The 26,416-nt window shown below is 35.3% G+C and overlaps 1 protein-coding gene across 2 annotated transcripts in view; it reads right to left on the bottom strand.

Annotated features, from left to right (window-relative positions):
• Positions 1–26,416, bottom strand: part of LOC150103851 (carnitine O-acetyltransferase-like) — a 323,106-nt gene that overhangs the window by 132,865 nt on the left and 163,825 nt on the right. For both annotated transcript variants that reach the window (XR_016548716.1, XM_090397151.1), the window contains exons 8-9: positions 12,814–12,995; positions 7,425–7,525 (exon numbers count right to left, since the gene is read on the bottom strand). Coding sequence is in view for 1 of the 2 variants with exons in the window: in XM_090397151.1 (XP_090253277.1) it covers positions 7,425–7,525; positions 12,814–12,995 (283 nt within the window). In the remaining variant the exon portion in view is untranslated. The remainder of the gene's footprint in view (positions 1–7,424; positions 7,526–12,813; positions 12,996–26,416) is intronic.

Genomic DNA, 26,416 nt, shown 5'->3' on the forward strand with positions numbered 1-26,416 from the left:
AAGAAATAAATTAAAGATTCCAAGAAATTATATTCTTGGAACGACTAAGCTGCTTGTATATAGAAGCTAATGACTTCACATTAATTGCCTTAGTATCCCATAATGCAAAGCACACATTCTTTTGAATACATATAGTGCTAAGCATTATGGAATGGGCCACACGGACTGGTTTTGACCTTTACTCAGGTCATATCAGTGAGAGCGAGACCCAGAAGTTATACCAAGGTTGAAATAATGCAAAAGTCATATTTCCCATATACAAGTAGTGAAAAGATATCTTGTTTTTGGATCTGGCTCCCACTGATGAGATCTCAATAAAGGTTGAAACTAGTCTGGGTAGTCGCACCCATCCTATAATGCTTAGCATTATATACACCCAAAAGGATGCGTGCTTTGTATTATGGGATACTAAGGCAATTAATGTGAAGTCATTAGCCTCTTTATACATGTAGCTTAGTTGTGAAAATACTTCATGTGCAAACTTTGTTTGCTTACACTTGGATAAAGTATAAACCAAGAATATAATTTCTTGGAATCTTCAAAGTGAAAAAACTTTCAATGATTAAAATAAATGTTATAATTTCATGCCAAATATAATTTAATTTCTCAGCAAGCAAATAAACTTACTACAAATTCACAATCGGGTAGATTCAGACCATGAAAAATCCTGTTTGTGCAAAATACAATAATCAAATTGCATAAACTCATGTAACTGGTTAATAAATTTAGTTCAATCCTTTATCCAAGTGTGTGCAAACAAAGTTTGCACCTGAAAGTATCTTCAGGACTGGGGTAAAGTGGTACAACACTGGGCAACTCCTTGCAAAGGTAGAGCAAGCTAACATCACTCCTATCTCAGTATCTCCCATAATGCAAAACACATCTCCTTGCAGATGTATATAATGTTATGCATTAAGCGAAGGGCCACTACCCAGACTAGTTTCGACCTTTATTGAGGTCTCTTCATTGGGAGCCAGGCCCAAGTGGAGATACCAAGGCAGAAGCATTAGCAAGGTCATCTCCTCTTATAGGAGCTGCCAAATGGTGTGCCACCTTTTTATTAAATTACTCTGGTTTAGAGAAAGATGTTGAAAGTTTATTTTTCACTTGGTCAGACTATAATAAATTTAGTTTAATCCTTTATCCAAGTGTGTGTGCAAACAAAGTTTGCACCTGAAAGTATCTTCAGGACTGGGGTAAAGTGGTACAACACCAGAGAAAAGAGACCTCAATAAAGGTCGAAACTAGTCTGGGTAGTGGCCCTTCCCTTAATGCATAACATTATACATATCCGCAAGGTGATGTGTTTTGCATTATGGGAGATACTGAGATAGGAGTGTTGGTAGCTTGCTCCACCTTTACAAGGAGTTGCCCGGTGTTGTACCACTTTACCCCAGTCCTGAAGATACTTTCAGGTGCAAACTTTGTTTGCACACACTTGGATAAAGGATTAAACTAAATTTATTATAGTCTAACCAAGTGAAAAATAAACTTTCAACATCTTTCTCTAAATCCAGAGTAATTTAATAAAAAGGTGGCAGCTCCTATAGGAGGAGATGACCTTGCTAATGCTTCTGCCTTGGTATCTCCACTTGGGCCTGGCTCCCACTGAAGAGACCTCAATAAAGGTCGAAACTAGTCTGGGTAGTGGCCCTTCCCTTAATGCATAACATTATACATATCTGCAAGGAGATGTGTTCTACATTATGGGAGTTACTGAGATAGGAGTGTTGGTAGCTTGCTCCACCTTTGCATGGAGTTGCCAGGTGTTGTACCACTTTACCCCAGTCCTGAAGATACTTTCAGGCACAAACTTTGTTTGCACACATTTGGATAAAGGATTAAACTAAATTTATTATAGTCTGACCAAGTGAAAAATAAACTTTCATCATGTAACTGGTATTTAACATATGTGGCTGTCATCATGTTATCATCATTTTCTGATATGTACTCTTGAAAAGCAAGCACAGGATCGTATGATAACACTCCATAATTATGATTACATTATTACTACCTTCCTGTTAACAATTTTCTTCCAAATTAATATTATTTCCCAGGTATCCAATATTGTCAGATTTGACATTTCAATCTAAAGCACTGCTAACCATGTTAATCCACCAGATCTTAGTCTTCATTTTCTTCTTCCATGTTATTAGATACTTCTTTTGCTAACCTAAAAATTTTCTGCATCCATACACCACTTTAAATTAATTCTAAGCAAATACTTTTGAATGGTTGTTGTTGTCTTGTCCTTCGAAGAGTCTTAGATGTTTCCATGTGCTCCTTGAACTGCTTTGGGTATGTCGATGATTTTGTTTGTATAGAGCTGTTGTTCAGGATTAGGATCTATTTCTTGCAAGACTGCTGTAATTGCTGGACAGGTAAAGATGTGAGTAGGTGTCAGTTCAGTATTGGGTAGTTGTTGCAGTTTCTATATGTTCTCGTATCATCTGTATTGATTTTCATTCCTCTATAATGTCATGTTCATAGTTTTGCTATCGTGGGGGGAGGTCTTTCTGTCAGCAATGATTTCGGGAATTTGATGTTGTATCACTGATTTCAGTGGAAAATTAGTTTAGCTTTTGCTAGTGCGTTAGCATCAGCAAGAGTTATCATGTGAGTTTCTTGGTTGAGTTCTCTGGCCTCTTTTGCTAATTTATCAGCTGCTTAATTGTAATCAATGCCTACATGAGTAGGAATCCATTATAAAATGCAACTTTTTCCTAAACACTTTAGTTGATTTAAGAGTTTATGGATGTCTTGTGTGAGCTTGGTATTGCCATTTTTGATTGCCTCCATAGCTGATCTTGAGTCACTGTAAATTATAATTCCTCAGATTGTTGAGATGATGATAATTTTAAGTAGACTTTGAGTGCTTTATTTATTGCATAAAGTTTGCTGGTAAAATTGGAAGCAATTCTCCCAGATCCAACTTTTATTGAAAGTTTTTCACCTTTCGGGAGTAGAAGGAGAACACCAGCAGCACCTCCATTAATCGTATTGGTGTCTGACGATCCATTGATATAACAACCTTCTTTCATCCTGTTTGGAGGATGAAAGAAGGTTGATAATATTTAGGGCTTTTTCTTGGAGCATTTCTTTTGATTTTTTTTTGTACAGAGTTTGGTAAGCTTTAGATTTATGGAGGTAAAGGACTGGAAAATAGAGGTCCTTTGTTTATGTGGGTATTTAGTTGATTAAGACCTATTTCCTTCCTGATAGTATCATCATATTGTAAAGTTGATGATTTGTGAAATCTGCATTTTTGATTCCAATGTTCATAAGTTTTTAGGGAGATATGATCGCTTTGGTAGCTTCTGATATTATTTATGAATTTTATGGTGGCAAATTTTTTCTGTCCTCCAGCAGGTCGAGCCCACATTCTTGTTGGGCTCTGATGTTGTTAGTGGATCAGACTGCACCAATGATAATCTTGGATGCTCTTGCTTGTATTTTGTCTAATTTTTCCTTTACCGATGAGGCCAAAGGTGACCAGATAAGTGCTGCATATTCCATTATTGGCCTTATTAGTGTAGTGTAAGTAGTTTTGAGGATTTTTGACTTTACACCCAATTTGTTCCACAAAGCCTTTTCAGTATATTTAATTTTTTTAGAGCTCTGTTGGAAGTGTTAGAGATGTGTTGTGCAAAACGTAATTCCTGATGAAGCATAATACTAAGGTATTTTGGATTTGCAACTTTTTCAATTAGCTTGTTGTTGATTTTTTATTGTAGGAATGTCTATTTTTCCTGTCTGTACTAAAGGCGCTTAGTTTTGTTTTGTCTGGGTTGATTTTGAGTTTAAGTTCATCTGACCATTTTTCAAATCCTCTCATGGATTGATGTCAAGTTCCTTTCTAATAGCTTCAATTTGAAATATGATTTTGCTGTTTTGATGTAACCGGCTAGATCCCATAATTTATGAGTATTTCAAATCTGCTGTCTCTAATATCTTTTATCTGGGAAGGGGGGGGGGAATCTGGAAAGTTCTAACAAACACCTATAACAAGAATGATATTCAAACAACTGATGTAACCGCAAAAAAGAAGATACAAGGATATAAAAATATAAGAGCATAAGTTACCTTCATAATGCTGCTACTAATATGTTCTTTCTTGTGGTTATATCAGTTGCTTTAATATCGTTTTTGTTCTAGATGTTTATCAGAACTTTCCAGACTCCCTCTCATATATGTTTTATTTCAAACTCAACTTTCAAATTCATATATCAAAATTAGTTTGAGCATTGTTCTATTATCTATTTCCATACTTAATCTGGAAAATAGTTAAATATTTTTTATATTTGTTCTTCAAGTTCTCCACTGAGAATGCAGTTGTTTTCCATCTTCTTACCAATTTTTATATGTAGTGTCATTTTATTACTGATTTTCACACAAAATTTGCTACAGTATATTGCAATTTAGTTAAAGAATTTTAACAATTGTAGATTTAAAGTAAAACGTCATCTGCATAATGTAAACAGAAATGAGCTAATTATCTAATATTTTGATGTTATGTGTAATGTCACTTTCTTTCATAATGTGATTAATACAGGTATTCACCTACACTGGATATAGCATAACAGTGGACACAGCATGAACCCTTGCCTTACATCCCATTTCACATCACACCTTCCTGCACATCCTTCAATTTGAACTGCTGACTTACAACTTTTATATAGAGTATATATGTATAAGTATATGTATAACATTCCATTTATATTATAATTATACCCTCTGTCCAAAAAGAAATCGAACTTTTTGAAAATAGAAGAAACTAGTGGTGCCACCTGCTGTATCTTTTTTGTTGTCAAAAACCAGCAACCTTCATTAGTGTTGCGTCAACTGTTTATGACATTCATTTCATTAAAAGCCGAGTTATAATGTCAAGAGTGATTCTTGTAGATAGGCTTATACATTAGTAACACATGACTAGTAAATTATTTAAGGAATTTACAATGTATACTGGAATATTATTAAAAGAAACTCTAATGAATACTTCCTATATTTCGGCAATGTCACATTGCCATCTTCATGGGAACATAACTATGACACATGCACGCAGGCACTACAAAAAGCAAATGAGGCAGAAGAGAGAAAACTAATGTTGTTCCTAGAATCCTAAAGGTGCCACCTAGCAGGCTATATTGGGTTGGCTTGGCTGTTGGGCTGAAGTTCTCACAATGCAGGCTTCCCAAATTTGGGGCTGTCTCATGCACCCAAATTTGTTGAGGTTTGGAAAGTTTTTTAGAGATGAGGCTGATTCCATGAACAGTCTTGCATATTTAAATTTGCTGCAGTGTATTAACGTGGCTTTCTTCCAACATATTCTGTGGCGGATATCCAGAGCATGGTCTGCCAGACCAGAGTGGCTGTACTGGTGAAATCGGATGTAGTCTTTGTGTTCTGAAATCCTGACATTTGCTGTCCTGCCTGTTTGGCCAAAGTAGGATAGTTTACAACTGCAAGGGACCTGGTATACACCAGGTAGGTCTAGGGCAGGTGGTTGGTCTTTGGTGGAGCGGATAAGGGATGCTAATTTTTTTATATGGTTTGTCAGGAAGTCAGGTCATATTTTTTTAAGATTTTGGATAACTTTTCAGAGGTGCAGCGGATATAGGGAATGGTGATGGATTTAGTGTAATCTTTGTTATGAAGGGGAGAGGGTTGTGGTTAACTGGTTTTAATATTTTTTTGGGGGTTGTAGCCATTGGCTAAGAAAGTGTTAAGGTTGTGGTTTAGCTCAGTGGTTAAGGTTTGTCATTTGAACAGATTAATTTTGCCCTGTTATATAGTGTTTTTATAACCCCATATTGTTGTGAGGAGGGGGGGGGGGGGTGAGATTGCTGGTGAATGTATCTGTCTGTATGGGTGGGTTTTTTGTAAACAGAGAAAACCAAGGATCCACCAGACTGGCGAGTGGTTAGAGTGTCTAGGAAAGGGACACTGTTGTTTTCTTCTTTTTCCAAGGTGAACTGGATTTTGGGTGTTGGTTGTTTAAGTGTGTTAAGGAGTGGAGTGTCTCTGAGCCATGTGGCCAAATAGCAAACACATCATCAACATAGCGAAACCAAATAGTGAGTTTTTGTGGGGCTGAGTTTAAGGTTTTCTCTTCAAAAATGTTCATTCAAGTTTCTTTTAATGATATTCCAGTATTCGTTGTAAATTCCTTAAATAATTTACTAGTCATAATGTCAAGAGTGACAGTGTGTTTTGACGAACGGTCGGAAAATGAGTTTCAAACAGAGAGCTGCGATTGACTTTTGTGTTAAACTTCATAAAAGTTTTACCGAAACGCATCAAATGCTTTAAAAAGCATACGCTGATGAATGCTTATCTCGTACTCAAGTTTACGAGTGGTTTAAGTGATTTCAAAGTGGTCGTGAGACGCTCGAGGACAGCAAAAAGCCGGGCAATCCAAAAACTGGACTGAGCGAAGTTGACATCCAAAAAGTGCATGATTTCATCAAAGAAAAAATCGTCGTGAGATTGATTGAAGATGAACTGGGATTACAAAATCAACTGTGCACAACATTTTGACGAAGAGTTTGGGCCTTCGTAAATTGAATTTGCGATTTCTTCCCAACAAGTTGACCAACAACCAAAAAATGTATTTAATTGAACACTGCAAGGACCGCATTAAAACCACTCGTAAGGATTCAAACTTCCTTGAAACTATCGTTACTGGTGACGAAGCATGGTGTTTTGAGTATGAGCCCGAAACAAAGTGCCAGAGTGCTGAGTGGAGGCCACTAGAAGAAGGACGTCATCCGAAAAAAAGTCGCTTGGAGAAGTCAAAAGTAAAGACAATGCTGATTTATTTCTACGATTCCAAGGGCATTATCCACAAAGAATTCATTATGCCTGGCCAAATGGTCAATTTTATCTCAAAGTTTTGAAGCGATTGATAGCGAGAATTCGTCACATATGGCATGAATATTGTGACGACCGACCATTCATCAAAACACACTGTCACTTTTGGCACTATAACTCGGCTTCTAATGAAACAAATGTCATAAGCAGTTGACACAAGACTAATGAAGGTTGCCGCTTTCAACAACAAAAAGATGTAACAGGTGGCACCACTAGTTTCTTCTATTTTCGAAAAGTTTGTTTCTTTTTGGACAAAGGGTGTATATTATTTCAAGGAACATTTTTCCATAACATCTTATCAATGCCTTTTCCAAATCTGCAAAGCTTAAACGGAGAGCTTATATATCTTTTTACTTCTCAGCATACAGTAATAGCCCAATATTTGTGGAGAGGGGAAGAGAAGAAAAAGTAAATTAAGCTTTTATTTTTTAACTGAGAAAATAAAAGTGGCTTTCAAATAAGGTTTCAAATTGAAGGCAAGCATTGAACCTATAAGGAGCTCTACTAAAAAACATTCTAAAGTTAATTTTAGCGAGTTAAGAGCAAATACGTACATGTACTTTACTATATGATCCATCATGTTGGCAACAGGTGGACCTTCTGATGGACTATGTTCATAAGTGAGACCAACAATTCCATCTTCTCCAATAATCAACTATAAAATTAAGCGATACAAATTGTAAGAATATAGCAATAATAAAAATGAAAAAGCATACATATGGAAATTAATTAAAAAATATAACAAAAACCTTCCATAACCCAAATCTCTACATCAGCAAGTGCTTCAACTGCAAGCCACAGACAGTAGCATTATCTGTGAGCTTATCTCATGATTCTCTGAGGTATTAGCTAAAAGATTATTTATGTTATTTTCATAATATGTTTAATGCTAAAAAATTAATTAATTAAATGCAGTCCAATTATATTGATATAATATAGCTGGCCTACTTGGTAAGTAATCAGCATACAACCAACAGGCTGCAGGTTTGAATCCAGCCATGAGCATGAGTGTTTGTAATTATCTTTAGGGAGATTGCCATCCAGTGAGAATACCACCACTCCATTTATTGAAGGACTAAAGTACCTCGAAAAAGTTCCATTTTTGGTCTCTAAAGGCAGAATTTCCAAATTATGTAAAAAACAAAGAAAATAAAATATAAAAAAGAAAGAAATCAAATAAAAGCTCTTAGCCCCCACACAGAGCTAATGTGTACTATACATTTACAATCTTTTGTCAACATAAAAATTACCACATGAACTGTATAAACGAAAAGCAAGTGTTTTAATATTATTTTATGGATTTGTGTGTTGGAATAAGTTTCGAGGTATAAGAATAGTCCTGTAACAACCTCCATAGCCCAGTTGTTAATGGTAACGCTCTCTTCTTGGAAAGGCCTAGGTTTAAATCCTACCTAGGATGTCAAGAACCTTCGTAAGGGCTTTTCAACTAAAGATGAGTTGGTTGGCCTCATACAGAGGTAGCAGTTCCCCAACCCCTCCAAGAAACTGGTTTTTCACCCTGCAAAGAAACAAGAATATATGAAATTAACAGGCATGCAGACAGGATTAGGTTTCTGCAAAACTGAGTTACTTAGCTGTTTTATGCCAAACACATTTTAGGAAGATGAATAGTTTTGTAATGTTTTCTGCTATAAGTTTTTATTTACATAGCATGTTTTTTTATCAGTATATAAATTTTTCAGAACAGTGCCCGTAAATGAGCATACATAAACAGAATAAAAAGTTTCATTCAAGGGAGTTCTGTTTCATTTTGGAATTTTCCAGTAGATCCAGTAAGAAAACATGCGTGAAAGAAGTCTGCATTAGAATGATGGATGAAGAAAATGACAGAATCCATGTGTGAATGTGCGATGAGAAAGCATCTGAAAAAGAAAGCATATAGTTGAAAGTGAACAAAAAAAAAGGCGGGAATAGTAATAAATGTGGGTTGGAAGAACTTGGAGAAATGGTTTCATATGGAGATTCAATTGTTAGAAGTGTGGTTGATGCACATGACATTTTCTGGGTCACAATAAGACAAATGCTAGAGCTTTTCTGGTGTGGAAATAACATGTCAGAGTAGATAGCGTTTGTGGATACAAATGATTTGAAATGCAGATCAAAAAAGTGTTGAAAGGGATTTGAGCAAGTTACATGTGAGGAAGTGATTTGTGTTGACTGGATATGACAACAGTTAACTGAAAACAAAAACAGCATGATGGGTAAACTGTCAAGCAAAAGGTGCACATGAATGTATACATAAGCCATTCTTATATCATTACTTTGTGTTGTCCATCTGTCCACGACCTTGCAACTTTCCCTTTCATGTCTCCCCACATGTGATTTATTCCACTTTGAGGTCATCAAATCTATTTCTCTTCACTCTATTTGCTGGTGAAAGGAGAAGTGTGTATGCTGCACTTCTCCTTTCACCAGCAAATAGAGTGAAGAGAGAGTGAGAAAAAGGAGAAGTGTGTATGCCACACACTTCTCCTTTTTGTCATCCACTCTCACATTTTCTCTCTCAATCCTACCACAATCACTCCTCTGATTGCATCTATTTTCTCTTGCGCTTTCATAACCTGCTGCTTCTGAATGTTTTTCGCATCAGGCTGCAGCCATACTACAGATTCATTTCCATTCCTACCAACACTGAACTAATCCCTACTCCCAGCCCAGTTGGAAGTTTAAGAGCTGGGGAGGAGAGGGGATGAGTTGGTGAAGGAGGTTGATGAACTGGAAATATTTAGGATATTGTAGAATACAATGCAAATAGGGCTGTGAAATTTGATAGGGATATCAGTTCACACATTGTGAGAATGTACAAAGAAGTCATTGCCTCTGACTAAGCTATTTAACTTAGGTCTCAGCTCTGGTGAAGTGACAAAGGAGTGAAGGTAGGCAAAATAATTCAAGTGCATAAAGGAGACTCCAAGACAGAATATCAGACATGATATTCTGTTTTGGAGGATAAACACTATATATGTATTCTGTCAATGTAACACAGAACTCTGTTACACTAAACGGAACAAACTGGGATGGATATAAAGTTGGTGATGCAGATGCAAATGGGGCTGATGGACAGATACTAAAGAATAGTATATGGAGGAGCAGAATCGGGGAGAAAAAAGTGACCAGTTGAGAGCCACAAGATTCTGCTTGAAACACTCTTCAATTTGTACAAAAAAGATCTAGGAAATCATTTGAAGTAAAATATCTGATGATCCAAAAATGTATAGCGAAATAGTTAAGGCAATGCAGAGCTTGCAGAATGATTTAAATAGACTGTCAGTAAGTGCAAAACAATGGATATCAGTTTAATGTGGAAAAGTGTAAATTTATGCATTTAGGGATGAAAAGATTACAAGCAGTGTACCACATTGGTACAACTGTATTCTAAGAAATTGATGAAGCTAGGGAAATGGGGTTGTTAGTGGATAGGGAGTTGAAGTTCATAGTCATAGGATTACTGGGTTATTGAAAAGCATACTAACATGCAGTGATAAAAAAGTTATTATTTTCCTTTATAAAGCTTTGATACAGCTACATGTGGGCTATTGTGCTGGGGTCTGGTCACCTGCATTTGCTGCAGATGATTAAGAATGGAGAGGACCCAGAGGACCCTGCTTATCATCTTGCTCACCTCTGGGTGAGCAAGATGATGAGCAGTCTGTGGGATGCTCCATATATGGATAGACTATGGACATGTGGATTGAAAAAGTTGGGTCACTAGGTGGAAAGATGGGATATGATAAAAGCATTTATGTTACTGAAAGGGTTTTATAGGACTAATGAAGAGGAAATATTTCAGCGCTAGGTTAGAAGTTTAGCAAGTACATCATCAAATTCCTGACATGTACCCTCAGGGGATGTGCAGAATATTATAATGGTACTACATAAAAAAGTTACAGCATTACTAACTTCCTATCAACAATTTTCCTCCAAATTAATCTGTTATTTCAATATTATCAGTCTATCAATATTATCAGGACTTATATTTATGTCTTTTAAGGCACTCTTTACTGTATTAATCCACCTAGATCATCTTCTTCCTCTGGATCTTTTTTCTGCCATCCTGGCAAAGAACACTTGTTTTACTAACCTTTTCTTGCCCATTCTGTTTAAGTGACCATACCACCCAAGATTAGTTCTGCTAACACATTCCTGAATGAGAATAAGGACTAGATTTTTTTAACTGGAGTGTTGAATGAGTAGAATAGTTTGCTGGAATCTGCTGTGAGTATGTTGTCAATCGGTAGTATGATACAGTCTCTTTAGCCTGCATAGGCCAGAGCAGCTGTGAATTTGAGGTGAGAAGAAACATGTTGCAGATGTCAAGCATAAAAGAAATGAAAGATCTGGTCTGACCAGCCAGACATCTAATATTAACCATGCTGTTGATTACAATGTGTCAACCATACTTCATTTAGAAGGAAATTATTATTCCAGACTTCTGAAGAATCAGTTACTCATCCATTCACACAGATTACTGAATAAAACTCAAGGACTAATATTAAGTGATTTCTTATTAAATCTTTTTCACAGTAGATAGCTAATACATGCCACATAACTTCATTTAAATGTTAGCATAAATTTATTTTTATTGTAATGATTTTCAGCACTGAGACAACTGTTATCTATTTATATTTTTTTTATTAAGTTGTGATGAAGCAACCAGTTCTTTGTAGGTGTGCTTTTCAAGTTTTAACGATTAATTAAATGTCCTTGTTATTAATGCACATTTTTACTTTGTCAAGTAGTTTTAAATGTTGCATATGTTTCATTTAATTTGTTAATGGTGCTACCATTATAGCGATACTATAATGGTAGCACCATTAACATCGTTGTTGTGCCGAATATGTAAATGGAGGGGGGGGGATTGTTCCTAATGCAACTAACTCGTGTGTGTGTACAAAATGACTATAGGTTTGTATATAATCATTTTTGGGTAGGACAACATTAAATAAAAACAAAACAAAAAAACCCACCATTGATGAATGTTTTGTGGATCAGAATTTAAGTAGTAGAGTTCTGCAGGTTGTGGTGATTTGTGTTTTGCAAAGTCACCACAACCTGCAGAACTCTACTTGCCTTAGTATCCTGTAATGCAAAGCACATCTCCTTCCAGATATGTATAATGCTATGCATTATGGGAAGGGTCATTACCCAGACCAGTTTCAACCTTTATTGAGGTCTCTTCAGTGGGAGCCAGACCCAGAGGTGCTATAAAGGTTGAAGTAATGCAGGTCATATTTTCATATACGAGTTGCCAAAAGATGTCATACCTTCTTATTAAATTACTCTGGATTAGAGAAAGTTGTTGGAAGTTTTTTCACTTGGTTATACTATAAATTAAAGATACCAAGAAATGATATACTTGGTTTTAATCCTTTATCCAAGTAAGCAAAGTTTGTGCCTGAAGTATTTTCAGGACTGGGGCAACTCATATACATGTTTGTAAGGAGATGTGTTTTGCATTATGGGATACTAAGGCAAGTGACGTGAAGTCTTAGCTTCCTTATACGAGTTGCCCCAGTCTTGAAAATACTTCAGGTGCAAACTTTGTTTGCTTACACTTAGGTAAAGGATTAAACCAAGTATATAATTTCTAGGTATCTTTAATTTATAGTAATTTTATGATAAGACAGAAAACTGCTCATGTTTATTTCTGAAAATTCATGGTGGTTTGTATATTTGATCTAATTTAGCTGGCAGGCAGGTGATGACCTATTTAGAATTTAGTAAAGAAGAAATTGAAAAAAAAAATGTTTGTCTACTTTCAACATATATACAAATAAATGACTGATATATGCTGTTGAAATGTCAAACAACAGTTTCTATCTACTTTTTTCAGAGAGTATTTATATTAACTGAAAGTAATCTCAGATATAAAAAAGAAATTTGCTGACATTAAACTAATAACATATATAATATGGTGTTCACCTGAATTGTTTTATCATACCATCTGTTGCCAGCATTACCCCTGCTTCCACCACCATGAATCATTTGGAGAGCGGCATGTGTACGTCTATTTGGTGCACCAATATCTGGTATCTGTTTGTCTAAACACACTAAGAAGATAGAACTCTGAATGATCTTTACAGATTCCTTGTTAACTTTATCAGCTAAAAAAAAATAAATAAATAAATAAACATATTAATGAGGATATCATTTCCTATTCTGTTGGATCAATAGTGGTGACTTCATATTCATAATCTGAAACGGTTAGAGAATAAAATATAAGATTTAAAACTTAACCATCCAGATACTCTGTATTATATGAAACCTATATACAAATTAATGTACTTAAAAACATCAATAATTACAGTTATCAGAACACAAATTTGGATCAAATGTGCTATCTTATCAATCTTCTTTCATCCTTGTAACAGTATTAAAAGACAAATAATAATCTTAACTCACCTGAAATAATCTCATCTTTAAATAACTACACTAATAATTATTTAATGGTTAACTATGTCAACTACACCAAGATGATTTGTGTGGAGTGAAGAATCATTCTCCACAAGATGCTCCAAGCTTGCAAAACACATACATCTTGAATGAGAAGTCAATGAGCACAGAGGGGGCAGCAACCATTAGTACTTTTTCTGAGCAGAACTCTAGATGAGTACAATGATTGTAAAGAAAAAGTACCAATAATTTCTTCACAAAAACTGCAACATAGTCTAAAACTGTGACCTGAAGCATAAAAACATTACTAAAAGAAGGAAACCAGAAGATGTAAAAGCTAAAAAGAATGGACACTAACGTTACAGGTATAACTGAAGTAAGATGAAAAAGAAATGGAGATTTCTGCAGTGATAACCAATACCTGTGGGGAGGGGGTGGTGGAATCAGACTATGAAGAGCATAAAATACTGACTAAAATGTGTTGCAATAGTAAGAGACTCATTAAATCTCTGATATGTAATCTCAAGAGAGATAAGGATACTATGATAGTAATAATGTAAATTTATGTAGTAATAACTTCCCATTTTTTTTTATGTTGCTCCCATCCATGAAAAGTTATTTTGTAAACTGGGAGGGCTAAGGATGTTTTTTTTTTCTATTTTATCAATTTTTATTTTTTTTTTTTTGTATTTTTCATTTTTTTTTTATATCTGGAAATCCTGTTTTAGAGACCAAACGAGGAACTTTTTTTCAAGCCACTTCAGGCCTCAAATAAGCGGGGTGGTGGTCTCACACCAGGCGATGACATTCATCTTCCACCTAAACGCAATCACAAACATCCATGCCCACAGATGGATTCAAACCTGCAGCCTGTGGTAGTTGGAGAGTGGTATGCTAATTACTCAGTCAACCAGGCCATTTACAATTTTCCTCCAATTTTCATCATAACTCAATAGCTGTTGTTTCTAAACTTGGATGAAATATTTCATTTCTAACCCAACTCTCATATCTGTAAGCCAAAACTAGCTTGATCACTATCTTGTGCAGATCCAATTCAGTTTAGTACTTGACTAAGTTCTCTCTTTTCTATATAAATTTATTGAAATTATTTCCCATCACACTGGCATTCCTTATATATAATTTTCCTTCTTCACTAAAAATGATGCCTAAATAGCTGAAATATTTTACTTCATCTATAGGCTCTTCTACATTGGGGATGCAGTTGATAATTTTTGTGTTCCTGCCTATTTTAATAATTTTATTGATTGTTGATTTTCATGCTGAATTTGTTACAACAGTTATTCAATTTAGTTAAGGGATTCTGCAAACTTGTACTGGATTAATTCACATATTTTGCATTACTGAATAGTTCATCTTCATCTATTATTTTTATGTTGATGTTACTTTTAGACATGTTTTGGACATAATATTGAACAATATACAAAGATGGAGGTGTTATTTTTCTGTAAAGAGATTGTTTTTACTCTGAGTGTTAAGTAATTACACAAGAGCTAAATTCAGATTGGTGTAATGACTTTTAATTCTATTCCTTTTAGAATCCGTAAAATTATTGACTCAAAACCAAATAAAAAATATATATACATTTAATGAAACTAAAACATTATATACATTTTAAATGGATTACATAAATAACTACAAAACTAACTGGATCCAAGGCCTCCTAAATAAATCTACACTTTAGAGATTTTCTAATCCTAAAAAAATAAAATCATTCATTCTTTGAATGAATATACATTCTCTGTAGTCATATACTTAATCATGTCTACAAGATTGAACATCTTGTTTTCATAATAACAAAATGTTCAGAGTCAGTTTCTTTGTTAGGTCCTTTCCAAAAATATAAAATTAACTTCTTCCTTTCCATGGGATCTTTTTTTTTATTTCTTCTATTTAGCACACATCTGCTCCAATCATTCTCTCTGCCTCACTGGAGTACAAGTATTGTTACCTCTCACAATTCAATATGAAGCAAAATCATTAATTCTTTACTAGAGAAAAACAGTTTCTTCTACTATTTCATAAATAAAAGTACCGAGTAGAGCTCTTTAAAATTAAGGTGCTTTACAGTTTCTGATTTCATTAAATTCCTGCGTTTCTTCAAAATAGAATCACAAATAGATCTGATGTCTGCATTTCCTTGAACAATAAATTAGAACGTCAACTCCAATATCTTCTTTTATTTACTAAACACTTGTTGACTGTCTCAACTCTTCCAGTTTAAAGATTCACAATGCTATAATTCCTTTTTCGAATTTTCTATTAATATTCTTTGGACTGTCACGTTTTCTTAAAAACTTACTACAAACAAAATTCTCTGGTTGCCGTTCTCAAATTTACATTTTATTTCTCTGTCTACTTGTTTTGCCCATTACTCAGATGCTGAATGCTCTCTGTCAGCTGTCAATCAGCCATCAATCTTCTCAGTGAGAAGGTACGCTTCATGTAAATGGCAAGCAAGAAGTTACGTAGTAATGCCTGACATGTTGTCTTCGTTAGTTTAAAGAGAATGTCTACAAAACAAGAAATATCTCAACACTTAACAATTTTAAATTACAATAAAGAAGACTGAAACCATTACATCTATCAGAATCTAGTAAATACATCAATTTTAAATGCTTTACATTTGATTTTCATTTTAACATATCAATAACGGGCACATCGCAAGTGTCAATCATGTGCTACAAAACCCAAACTAATATTAGAATAGAGAAACAATTGTAAAAGGATTCATAATTTTAAATTATAATTATTTTTATAAAACAGGATATTTAACAAAAAACATTTAAAGTCACATAGCTCTGCAAAAAGCTTGGCCCAGTTTTCTACATATTCTAGGGAAGTATCATAGAAGATGTCATCAGAGATGTTGAATTTACTGAAACTGTCAACAATTTCTATCAGCTGGTTTGTGAGGTCCAGGACAGCAGATGTAAAAAAAAAAACATTGCTCCTTACTTCAGCGTTTGTTCTGTGAGGGCAATTACAGTTCGTGTACCACTTTCCTGCCATGAATATCCTCTTGTTAAAATTTTTTTTAATGGTGTTATTACACGTTTTAAGTTGACTGTGAAATTTTTTAAAAAATCCTTCAAGAGTTTGGGGCTTTTATCTTGCGATAGAAAATATGACTTCAGACAAGCAAACAACAGGTAGAATGGAAGGCTATCTCTGCTTCACACTTCCGAAAGCTTGCTTGTATTCCACTTCAAAAAAATTGCAGAAGGATTTCAGTGTCTCAACTCTAATAGTGAAAACATGAAAAAAATGTTAAAACAGTGTTATTAATTAATTCCACATCAATTGGCAACATAGCTTCAATGAGTCCATGATTTCCTTGAGGTCTCTCTTAATAATAATATCTGTGCTTGTTTGCAAAGTGTTATGCACAATGTACAGCATGGTCTATTCCAAGATGTTCACTTAACTTAATGAAAGACATTATTGTTGCCTTTTCTCGCAATGCCATCAAATTTAGTGTTGCAGTTGTTGCATGCAAAGAGCGCCAGCACATTCACAACAATACTTTCATATTTTGTTCTTTGCAAAGGTAAATCTTTCTGAGAATAAGTTTTGTATGATCGTAATGTGCAATCCACTGATCTAAACAAATGGTTACGTGTGATACTATGAAAAACTAGGAATCCTCCTTGCGTAGCGAGATATATTTCTGTTCACAATTTACAACTTGTTTGTCACGAAAGAGGCAAGTTTACAGCTTGCACTTTTTTTTGTTGCAACTGCTTCTTTATGCTTCCTTTTTACCAGTATACTGTATAATGTATGAATGACCACCTAGTTCAACAGAAAATTCAGCTCTACAAACAGTGCATAAAATTATACTGATAACATTATGCTTTCAGTTTTAAAAGGAAATTCTTGTTTCAACATGTCTATGAAACTACACTTTTGCTTGGGTATTTCAAGATCCATTTTCAATAACCTTTCAACAAATTGAATTTATAATTATTAGGGTAAACTTCTTTACTAATTTGCAACAAATTGCGTTAGGTTAGAGTTAATAAAAAAGATGAAAATTAAGAAAAATGGGACATTTGGCATTTGATTTGTATTTTCTTGGGACAGTGGGATCAGTGGCTGAAAAAGGGGAACAATTCCCCTAAACAGAACTGATCACCCTAATTTACCCCTAACTTTTTGAAGATTGGTGGAAATCCAATCTGTTAGCTATCAAAGACAGCTTACCCAAGGTCATCAATGATATTTAACATGCATCCAGGAAGGCCAGTATGATGGATGACTGCTGCCATCTCATGGTCCCTAACCCTCATACTATACGTTATTGTCTAAAACTGCGAGTTCTGTGATTGATTCTCCGTAGTTGCAGAATTAAAAAGCTGGGTTTCCAGAAGGGATAAAAACCCTGTGCCAGAAATCAACTAACTCAGGAACTACTCAATCAAAGACTTTGAAAAAATTAATTTAGTCGCTGATTAGAATTGAACTTATGATCTTTCTTCAGGTGACCTAGCGCTATCCATATAGATGCAATTTCCACAAGGCTACACATAAATGGATTTTCTTTCTTCAAGTTCTTTCTTAGGTAATTACTAAATAAAATAAAAAAAGAGCCATATAGTGTGATTTCAATGAAGTAAAATTACATAGGCAAAATTGATATTAGATCCAACATTATTTCAAAGCAGAGTGTTTGTAGACACTATGAAAGTTTCATCAAACTGACCAAAGGCAACTCCAATGCTGAGGATTGTATTCTCATAAGTTCTATGGTCAATTTTACAAAACTTTCTTAGAATCAACAAACATTCGGCTTGATATAATGTTGGACCTAACATCTACTCTGCCTATGTAATCTTTTCTTATGTGTGTCCTATTACCATATGCACTTTTCAATGCTGCCATTTCAGACAAATTATGGAGACTATAACCGTGTTAGAAATAACTTAAATTTCCCAACGTTTTGACCTTCATATTAAGGTCATCATCTGGAGTATACACATAAACAAGCTGTATTACATTTCACATAGTATGACAAAGAGACAACGATTTGATCAATGGTTATTCTACTGGCCTGACCTATAGTGAAAAAATAAAATAAAAATGAAATAAAATAACTACATCAAAGCTATATTCTGTTTATGGCAACATCAGAGGATTTTTTCTCCCCCCCCCCCTTTTCACATAGATAGTTTTATTACAGCAAAAGTGATGTCCTGATTTAACATGAGAATTGTTATATTAGATTTAAAAGCCTGATTACCTATAGTCCTATTTAAAACCAGGTCTTAGGGAGAAAGGTTATGTAGGTAGAATATGTGCATTCCATATTCTTAGGATTTTTAGACTATCATTATTGTTAAGATTAGGGTGGATGATAAGAATTTCACAGGCCTCCTTAAATTTATGTTCATACCATGTTTTGATGTGATGTAAACAACAGATGCTTTTCCAGTAAATTCTATGTAAAGTATTCAAGGACATGATCAGAAAGGCCAGCTTGACCATAGTTATTAAATTTAATGTGCCGTTTATGTTCCTTTTTTCTGATAGGAATTGTGCCTGTTTGCTGTTTCCATTTCCCCTATACAGGGTAAATTACAGGGGCACTGAATACGGTATACTCCAGGGTGGGCCAGCGGAAGAAGTGGATCCTTGGATGAGTTGAGTAAGTTCTTTAATTTTGCAGGAGGGTTAAAGGTGGCTTTAATGTTGTATTTCTGTAGTATTCTGTTTATTTTGTCTGACAACCCTTTAATGTATGGAATGGTTACAGTTTTATTGTAGTCTAGTTGATTTTTGTTTTTAAATGAAGTCTTGTGAAGAATTTTGTTAATAGTATATTGGCTGTAGCCATTTTTTACATTTATTACAGCAAAAGTGGTCCTGATTTAACACGAGAATTGTTATATTCAGGATACAGGCTATATTTTGGCTACAGCCAAAATACTATCAACAAAATTCTTCACAGACTTCACTTAAAAACAAAAATAAACTAGACTACAATAAAACTGTAACCATTCCATACATTAAAGGGTTGTCAGACAAAATAAACAGAATAGTACAGAAATACAACATTAAAGCCACCTTTAAACCTCCTGCAAAATTAAAGAACTTATTCAACTCATCAGAGGATCCACTACCTCTGCTTTCCCACCTTGTATACTATATTCAGTGCACCTGTAATTTACCCTATATAGGGGAAACAGGACACACAATTCCTATCAGAAAAAAGGAACATAAATGGCATATTAAATTTAATAACTATGATCAAGCTGGCTTAAGGGGTGCTTAAGGGTCAAAGCTGTATAACTGAGAGGAGACCTCCACATAGCCTTTAAAGGAATGCGGAGAACCGACCAGGGCTTCTGACCTAATGTCCAATCCTCACCTTCTCGTGGTGCACCCTGTTGGGTATCTAATTGGATACTGAACGGACGAGGATGGGCTGGCAATTTGGGATTTAGCCAACCAAATTGTATTCTTATTGGTTAAACCAAAATATAGAATGATGGTACAACATGACAAAATTTCATGCCGGCTGGGGCGTCGCCCGGTTAAACAAGGTCCCCGTTGTTTTCGCCAGGGAACCAGGGCGAACAGCGAAAAGTCAGCTACTGGAACAAATCTGAAAATAAACCCCAACTCAACATCACCAGAATTAAAGATCGGTACTATCAACATAAGAAACCTGAATGGCAAAGAAATGGAGCTAGCTGAGTAATTAGATAAGTACCAGATCGAAACAAAAAAGACCAAACTGGTGAGATCTTTCTGAGCAATAAATACAAAATGTTATATTCAGGCAATGACAATCAAGGAAAAGAAGGAATAGCCATAGTATTCAACACAAAATACGAGGCTAATCTTCTTGAATGGCAGTCAGTCTCAAGTAGAGTAATGTGGGCAAATATGAGAATGGGGAACTGGACAATGAGACTTATTTGTGCTTATGGTCCCACAGAAGGTTCTACTAAGGTAGAAGTGGAGGAATTTTTTGAGGCTTTAGAAAAAGCAAAGAAAAAGCAACTGACACAATGAAAAATGAAAAGTTGGTCCTTGTTGGGGATCTAAATAGCAGAGTAGGAAATGAGTGCGAGACATACAAAAATATTTTGGGAAAATTTGGAGAAAAGAGCAAAGCTAATAATAATGGCAAATATCTGTTGGATTTCTGCTCAGGACATGGACTGGTTATTACTAACACCATGTTCCAACATAAAAATGTGCACAAATTCACAGGGAGAGAAGAGGCTAGGAATAAGAAAAGTCTCATTGACTATGTTATTGTTGATAGTGATGTTTTCTCCCTGGTGCAGGACACCAGAGTGTACAGAGGATTTGAAATTGGAAGTGATCACTATTTAGTCTTGAGCAGGATAAAATTGAATTTCATATTGAAAAGAAGAACATGTAAGAAAGTTTTAAAGCGAATAAAAGTTGAGCAGCTCTCAGATGTGAACTGTAGGCTAAAATACACAAAGATTATTGAAGAAAAAATGAAAGAGTTTGAGAACAGGAATCAAACCTTGGAGATTCAATGGCAAACTCTGAAGAAAACATTGATTGATTCTGCCAGAGAGGCATGTGGTGAGGTTATCTGTAAGGATAAAAAAATCAGAACTCCCTGGTGGACACAGGAAGTTAAAGAGGCAGTGAAGGAAAAGAAGAAAGCATACCAAAAGTTCCTGGCAAATAAGTCAGCTTTTACTCTTACAGAATACAGAGACAAATGTAAGAAAGCTAAACAGTGTGTAAAACTAGCTAAACAAAAGTCATGGGAGGACTTTGGCAAGAATATAGAAAATAAATATCAAGAAGGTGGCAAAATATTCTGGCGGTTGTTGAAGAAGCTTAAGAATGGAGGAAAGAGTGCTGTAAAAGGAATTAGAGATGATAAAGGTGACATGAAAACGGGAGAAAAAGATATCCTTGAAGTATGGAGTAATTACTTTGAAAAACTGCTAAATGAAACAAGCAGTGATGACAGCACAGTGGTAAAAAACACTGACCAGGCATGCAGTCAGAAATACATATCCATACTTGAAGTAGAAAAAGCCATCAAAGGCTTGAAATATGGAAAGGCAGCAGGAGTAGATGATATTCGATCAGAAATGCTGAAGTATGGTGGTATAAGAGTCCTACAGTGGCTGCACTGCATAGTTCAGAAAGCCTGGACAGAGGGACGAATTCCCGATGACAGGAGTAGAGCTCTCATAGTACCCATATATAAAAAGGGAAATAAAACTGCATGTGAGAATTACAGAGGTATTTCCCTACTGAGTGTTCAGTAGGGAAATCTATGCAAGTATAGATTTGCCTAGATCTATGCAAGTATACTTGAGAAACGGTTGAGAAGAATTGTGGAAGAAAAGCTTGGTGAAGAACAAGCTGGATTCAGGCCAAATAGAGGCTGTCAGGAACAGATCTTCACTTTACGACAAATAGTCGAGAAAGCATGGGAATATAACAAAGATCTGTATTTAAGTTTTGTCGATCTGGAAAAGGCATATGACAAGGTGCCAAGAGAGAAGCTATTCAATACGCTGCAGTTATATGGTGTCAATGGGACATTATATCAAGCAATACATAGTCTTTATTTGAGTTGTAAGTCAGCAGTTAGAATTGAAGGAAGTACAGGAAGATGGTTTAATGTTAAATCTGGTGTGATTTAATTCAATTCTGCCTATTTTCATTGTCTTTGTCTTTTTATTGCTGACCTTCATACCATATCTATTACAACAGCTATTCAATTGACATTATCCCCTCTGTTATTCATTATCTATATGGATCACATTATGAAGGAAAGTGGTATTAAACAGGATATCATAATTGGAGATGTTAATGTCAGCTCTTTGCTTTATGCAGATGATGTTATACTTCTAAATAAATCTGCTACATGTGTACAAGATTCTCTGACTAAATTGAATAGCTCTTGTAATAGATATGGTATGAAGGTCAGCAATAAAAAGACAAAGACAATGAAAATAGGCAGAATCATTGAAAATGTCAACTGTGTTGTGAATGGAGAACCTGTGGAACAAGTAAAACATTTCAGCTATTTAGGCACGATTTTTACTGAAGATGGTAAATTAAATATAGAAATAGCCAAAAGAATAAGCAAAGCTGGTATGGTGGGAAGTCAATTGAATAAATTCATATGGAATAAGAGAGAAATTAGTCGGAACACTAAATTAGCTGTGTACAAGACAGTGTTCAAACCAGTTTTAACTTATGGATCTGAGAGCTGGGTCAGAAGTAAAACACTTGACCAAAGACTAGAGACCACAGATATGAGAGTCCTGAGAAAGATTATAGGCATGAACCAATGGCATCAATGCCAATATCATATTAAAAACGAAGATATTAGGAAAGAACTTGACATTGTCAGCATCCAGGAATGTGTTAGCAGAGCTAATCTCAGGTGGTATGGTCACTTAAACAGAATGGGCGAGGAAAGATTAGCAAAACAAGTGTTCTCTGCCAGGTTGGCAGCGAAACGACCTAGAGGAAGACCAAGATATAGGTGGATTGATACTGTACAAAGTGCTTTAGACGATAGAAATATAAGATCTGATAATGTTGGAGTCTTGACAAGTAACAGACTGATTTGGAGGAAAATTGTAGATAGGAAATTAATAATGATGTAATTTTTTCATGTAGTACTATCATATCCTGTACACCCCTTGAGGGTAAATGGCAGGAATTTAATGATGATGATGATCAAGCTGGCCTTTCTGATCATGCCCTGAATACTTTACATATAATTGACTGGAAAAGCATCCGTTGTTTACATCACACCAAAACGTGGCATGAACTTAAATTTAAGGAGGCCTGTGAAATTCTTATCAACCACCCTAATCTTAACAATAATGAAGTCACATATTCTACCTGCGTAACCTTTCTCCCTAAGAGTTAGTTATAAATAGAACTATAGGTAATCCAGGATCTTAAAGTTAATATAACAATCTATGTGAAAAAAAAAAAAAAAAAAAGGATGGGGGTTCTTCTGATGTTGTCATAAACAGAATATAGCTTTGATGTAGTTATTTTATCTTATTTTATTTCATTTATTTATTTTATTTTTTCACTAGAGGTCAGCCCAGTAGAATAATCGTTGATCAAATCATTGTCTCTTTAGCATACTATGTGAAATGTAATATAGCTTGTCTCTGTATATGTGTGTATACACGAGATGATGACTTTAATATGAAGGTTGAAACGTTAGAAAATTAAAATAGTTATTTCTAACACGGTTGTAGTCTCCACAATTTGTCTGAAATGAATGCTGATCACCATGTAACACTAAAGGAAAGGATTTCAATGCTGTCATCATGTGTGTTTTATGTATTGTTCTTGCCAACCCTTTGAATTTTGTCATCAATGTATGATTTACCACCATTTCCTTTGTCCTGTTTCCTGCCATTTTCTTTGTTTACCGATTTTGGCCTGCAGTTTTCTCCTTTCTTTTATTTTCTACTTTTAATATAAAATGCAAATAAATTTTATGCTGTACTTCCCTCAGATTACTCCTAAAAAGCTATACTTGGTGATATAATTGTGACCTTAATTTGAGGAAAATCAGCTCATGGTCATGAAGGTTTTTTTGCTTTTACTGTTCTGTTCAATACTGTTCAATTACTGTTCAATAGTGAATTTGAAATAAACTGGTTCTATGGAATAATAATAAGTTTAGTTTAATCCTTTATCCAAGTGTGAGCAAACAAAATTTGCACCTGAAAGTATCTTCAGGACTGGGATAAGGTAGTGCAACACTAGGCATCTCGTTGCAAAGGTGGAGAAAGCTCTCTCATCACTCCTATCTCAGTATCTCCCATAATGCAAAGCACATCTCCTTGCAGATATGTGTAATGCTATGCATTAAGGCAAGGGCCACTACCCATACCGGTTTCGACCTTTATTGAGGTCTCGTCAGTGGGAGCCGGGCCCAGTAGTGGAGATACAAAGGCAGAAGCAATGAGAGGTCATCCTAACCTATAGGAGTTGCCAAAGGGTGTGCAGCCTTATTATTAAATTGCTCCGGATTCAGAAAAACAAGACCTCAATAAAGGTCAAAACCGGTATAGGTAGTGGCCCTTGCCTTAATGCATAGCATTACACATATCCGCAAGGAGATGTGCTTTGCATTATGGGAGATACTGAGATAGGAGTGATGAGAGAGCTTTCTCCACCTTTGCAACAAGTTGCCTGGTTGCACTACCTTATCCCAGTCCTGAAGATACTTTCAGGCACAAACTTTGTTTGCTCACACTTGGATAAAGGATTAAACTAAACTTATTATAGTCTAACCAAGTGAAAAATAAATTCTCAACATGGTTCTATGGAACTTAGGCCAAGTCTATTTTATGTAGTACATAAAATAGACATCATTTTATCAGTGGTGTTTGCTAGAGTGCATGTGTACTGTATTATATTACGATTGGCAAGCAATCAACATTATTTACATTTTTAATCAGTTAACAATTAATTCTGTCCCAAAATCAGATTAGAACTCTCAGCATTTGACATTAGGAAAACTTCAAACTTATGAAATCAGTTTGCTTTTTATAACTCTTTGTTATAAAAATATTATGGTCATTTTCACTCACGAAGATCAAAAAAGGTATGGCCCTCCTTTGAGAAGTTAACCCCCACTCCCTTTCGTTTCACAATTATACTTGGTTTATGAAATTTTTGCAAACAGTTCATATTCTGTGTGTGCAATTTTAAGGTTACTGTATTTTTATTTTAGTTAAAATAAATGCTTGAACATCTTTTCAATTCTTAAAAGTGAAAGAACAAGCTCTTCTAGCCCTTAGTTCTTTTGAGAATCAGCAAAGTTTTCTCTTATCACACTACAGTTAGTGTAGTGTGATAAGTCTTTAATGTACTAAACAGATGAATAAGAACACATGCTGGGCAGTAAGAATTACAACCAAAACAATGAGGATTGTGAGGCCAATCTATTATGCCTCTTAACTGCATACGTTCTCCAGGTCGTTTCCCTTGGTTTAGGATGAAAAACTGGTGTTTCCAAGAGTTAAGACTCTGCTACCTCAATATCAGACAACTAGTCAATTCTTCATAGCCTTGTGTTTATATTCTTAACAAGTATTCATTGTATGTCTTTGTATGCATTCTATGTGGCTTCCGAATTGAAATTCAGTACATTATAAAAGGTAGTAAGAGCAATGTGGAAAATAATAGTAATACTGAAAATGATAATATAATAATATTATAAGTCATCATGATTCTTTTACAAAGGCTCAATATGACTGATGGACTATGTACTCGGATGTACTTTCAAGGATTTAAAGGGAAATACGTTGTGGATAAGATATGTAACTAAGATGACATCAGGTCTGTGTAATTGGATTTTCTGTATGACTACTTTATGTTGGAGGTTTAATGGATTTTTTACAACACTCAGAAAGAATTAAATTAGAATTTAATACTCCTATATTTCGTCCTAGACACTAGGACATCTACGGAAATTACAAAAACAATTAATGTAACATGCACACAAAAACTTACAATACTAAGCCCAACCACATGGGTGACACTAAAGTCCTATCTAGGTGGAGCGCCCTCTAAGGGCGGTAGTAGGTGGCCTGGAATGTAAGGTGGGACCTCCGGTGACGAGTGTTTCCCAAATCTTCGGAAGCTTAATGCAACCATATTTGTTAAGATTTGGTTGGTTTCTGAGAGCTGCTGATGCTTCTAAGAAAAGTCTCTCTTTCTTGAATTAGCTGTGGTAGAGCATGGTGGTTTTCTTCCATGATACTCTGTGGGTGGTGTCCAAAACATGGTCAGCCAAGCCTAAATGGCCATAGTTGTGTTTAACGATGTACTACTTGTGTTCCTCCAGGTGGATGGATGCTGATCTGCCTGTCTGTCCAAAGTACGCAAGCTTACAGGAACAGGGTACTTTGTAAACTCCAGGCAGAGAGAGAGGGGGGAGCTGATCTTTCGTAGAACGGATAAGGGTAGCAAGTTTGAGGTAGGGCTTATATGCTGTGTGTAGGTTATACTTTTTTAGTATCTTGGCTATTTTTTCCGAAGTGCCTCGGATGTAGGGTATGGTGATGGCATTTATAAATTCTTGTTGACGAGAGGGACTGGGAATGGGGGAGGA

The sequence above is a fragment of the Typopeltis vanoorti genome, chromosome 8 (genome assembly GCF_054136105.1).
Source record: "Typopeltis vanoorti isolate ZY-2024b chromosome 8, IOZ_Tvanoo_1.0, whole genome shotgun sequence".
NCBI lineage: Eukaryota > Metazoa > Arthropoda > Arachnida > Uropygi > Thelyphonidae > Typopeltis > Typopeltis vanoorti.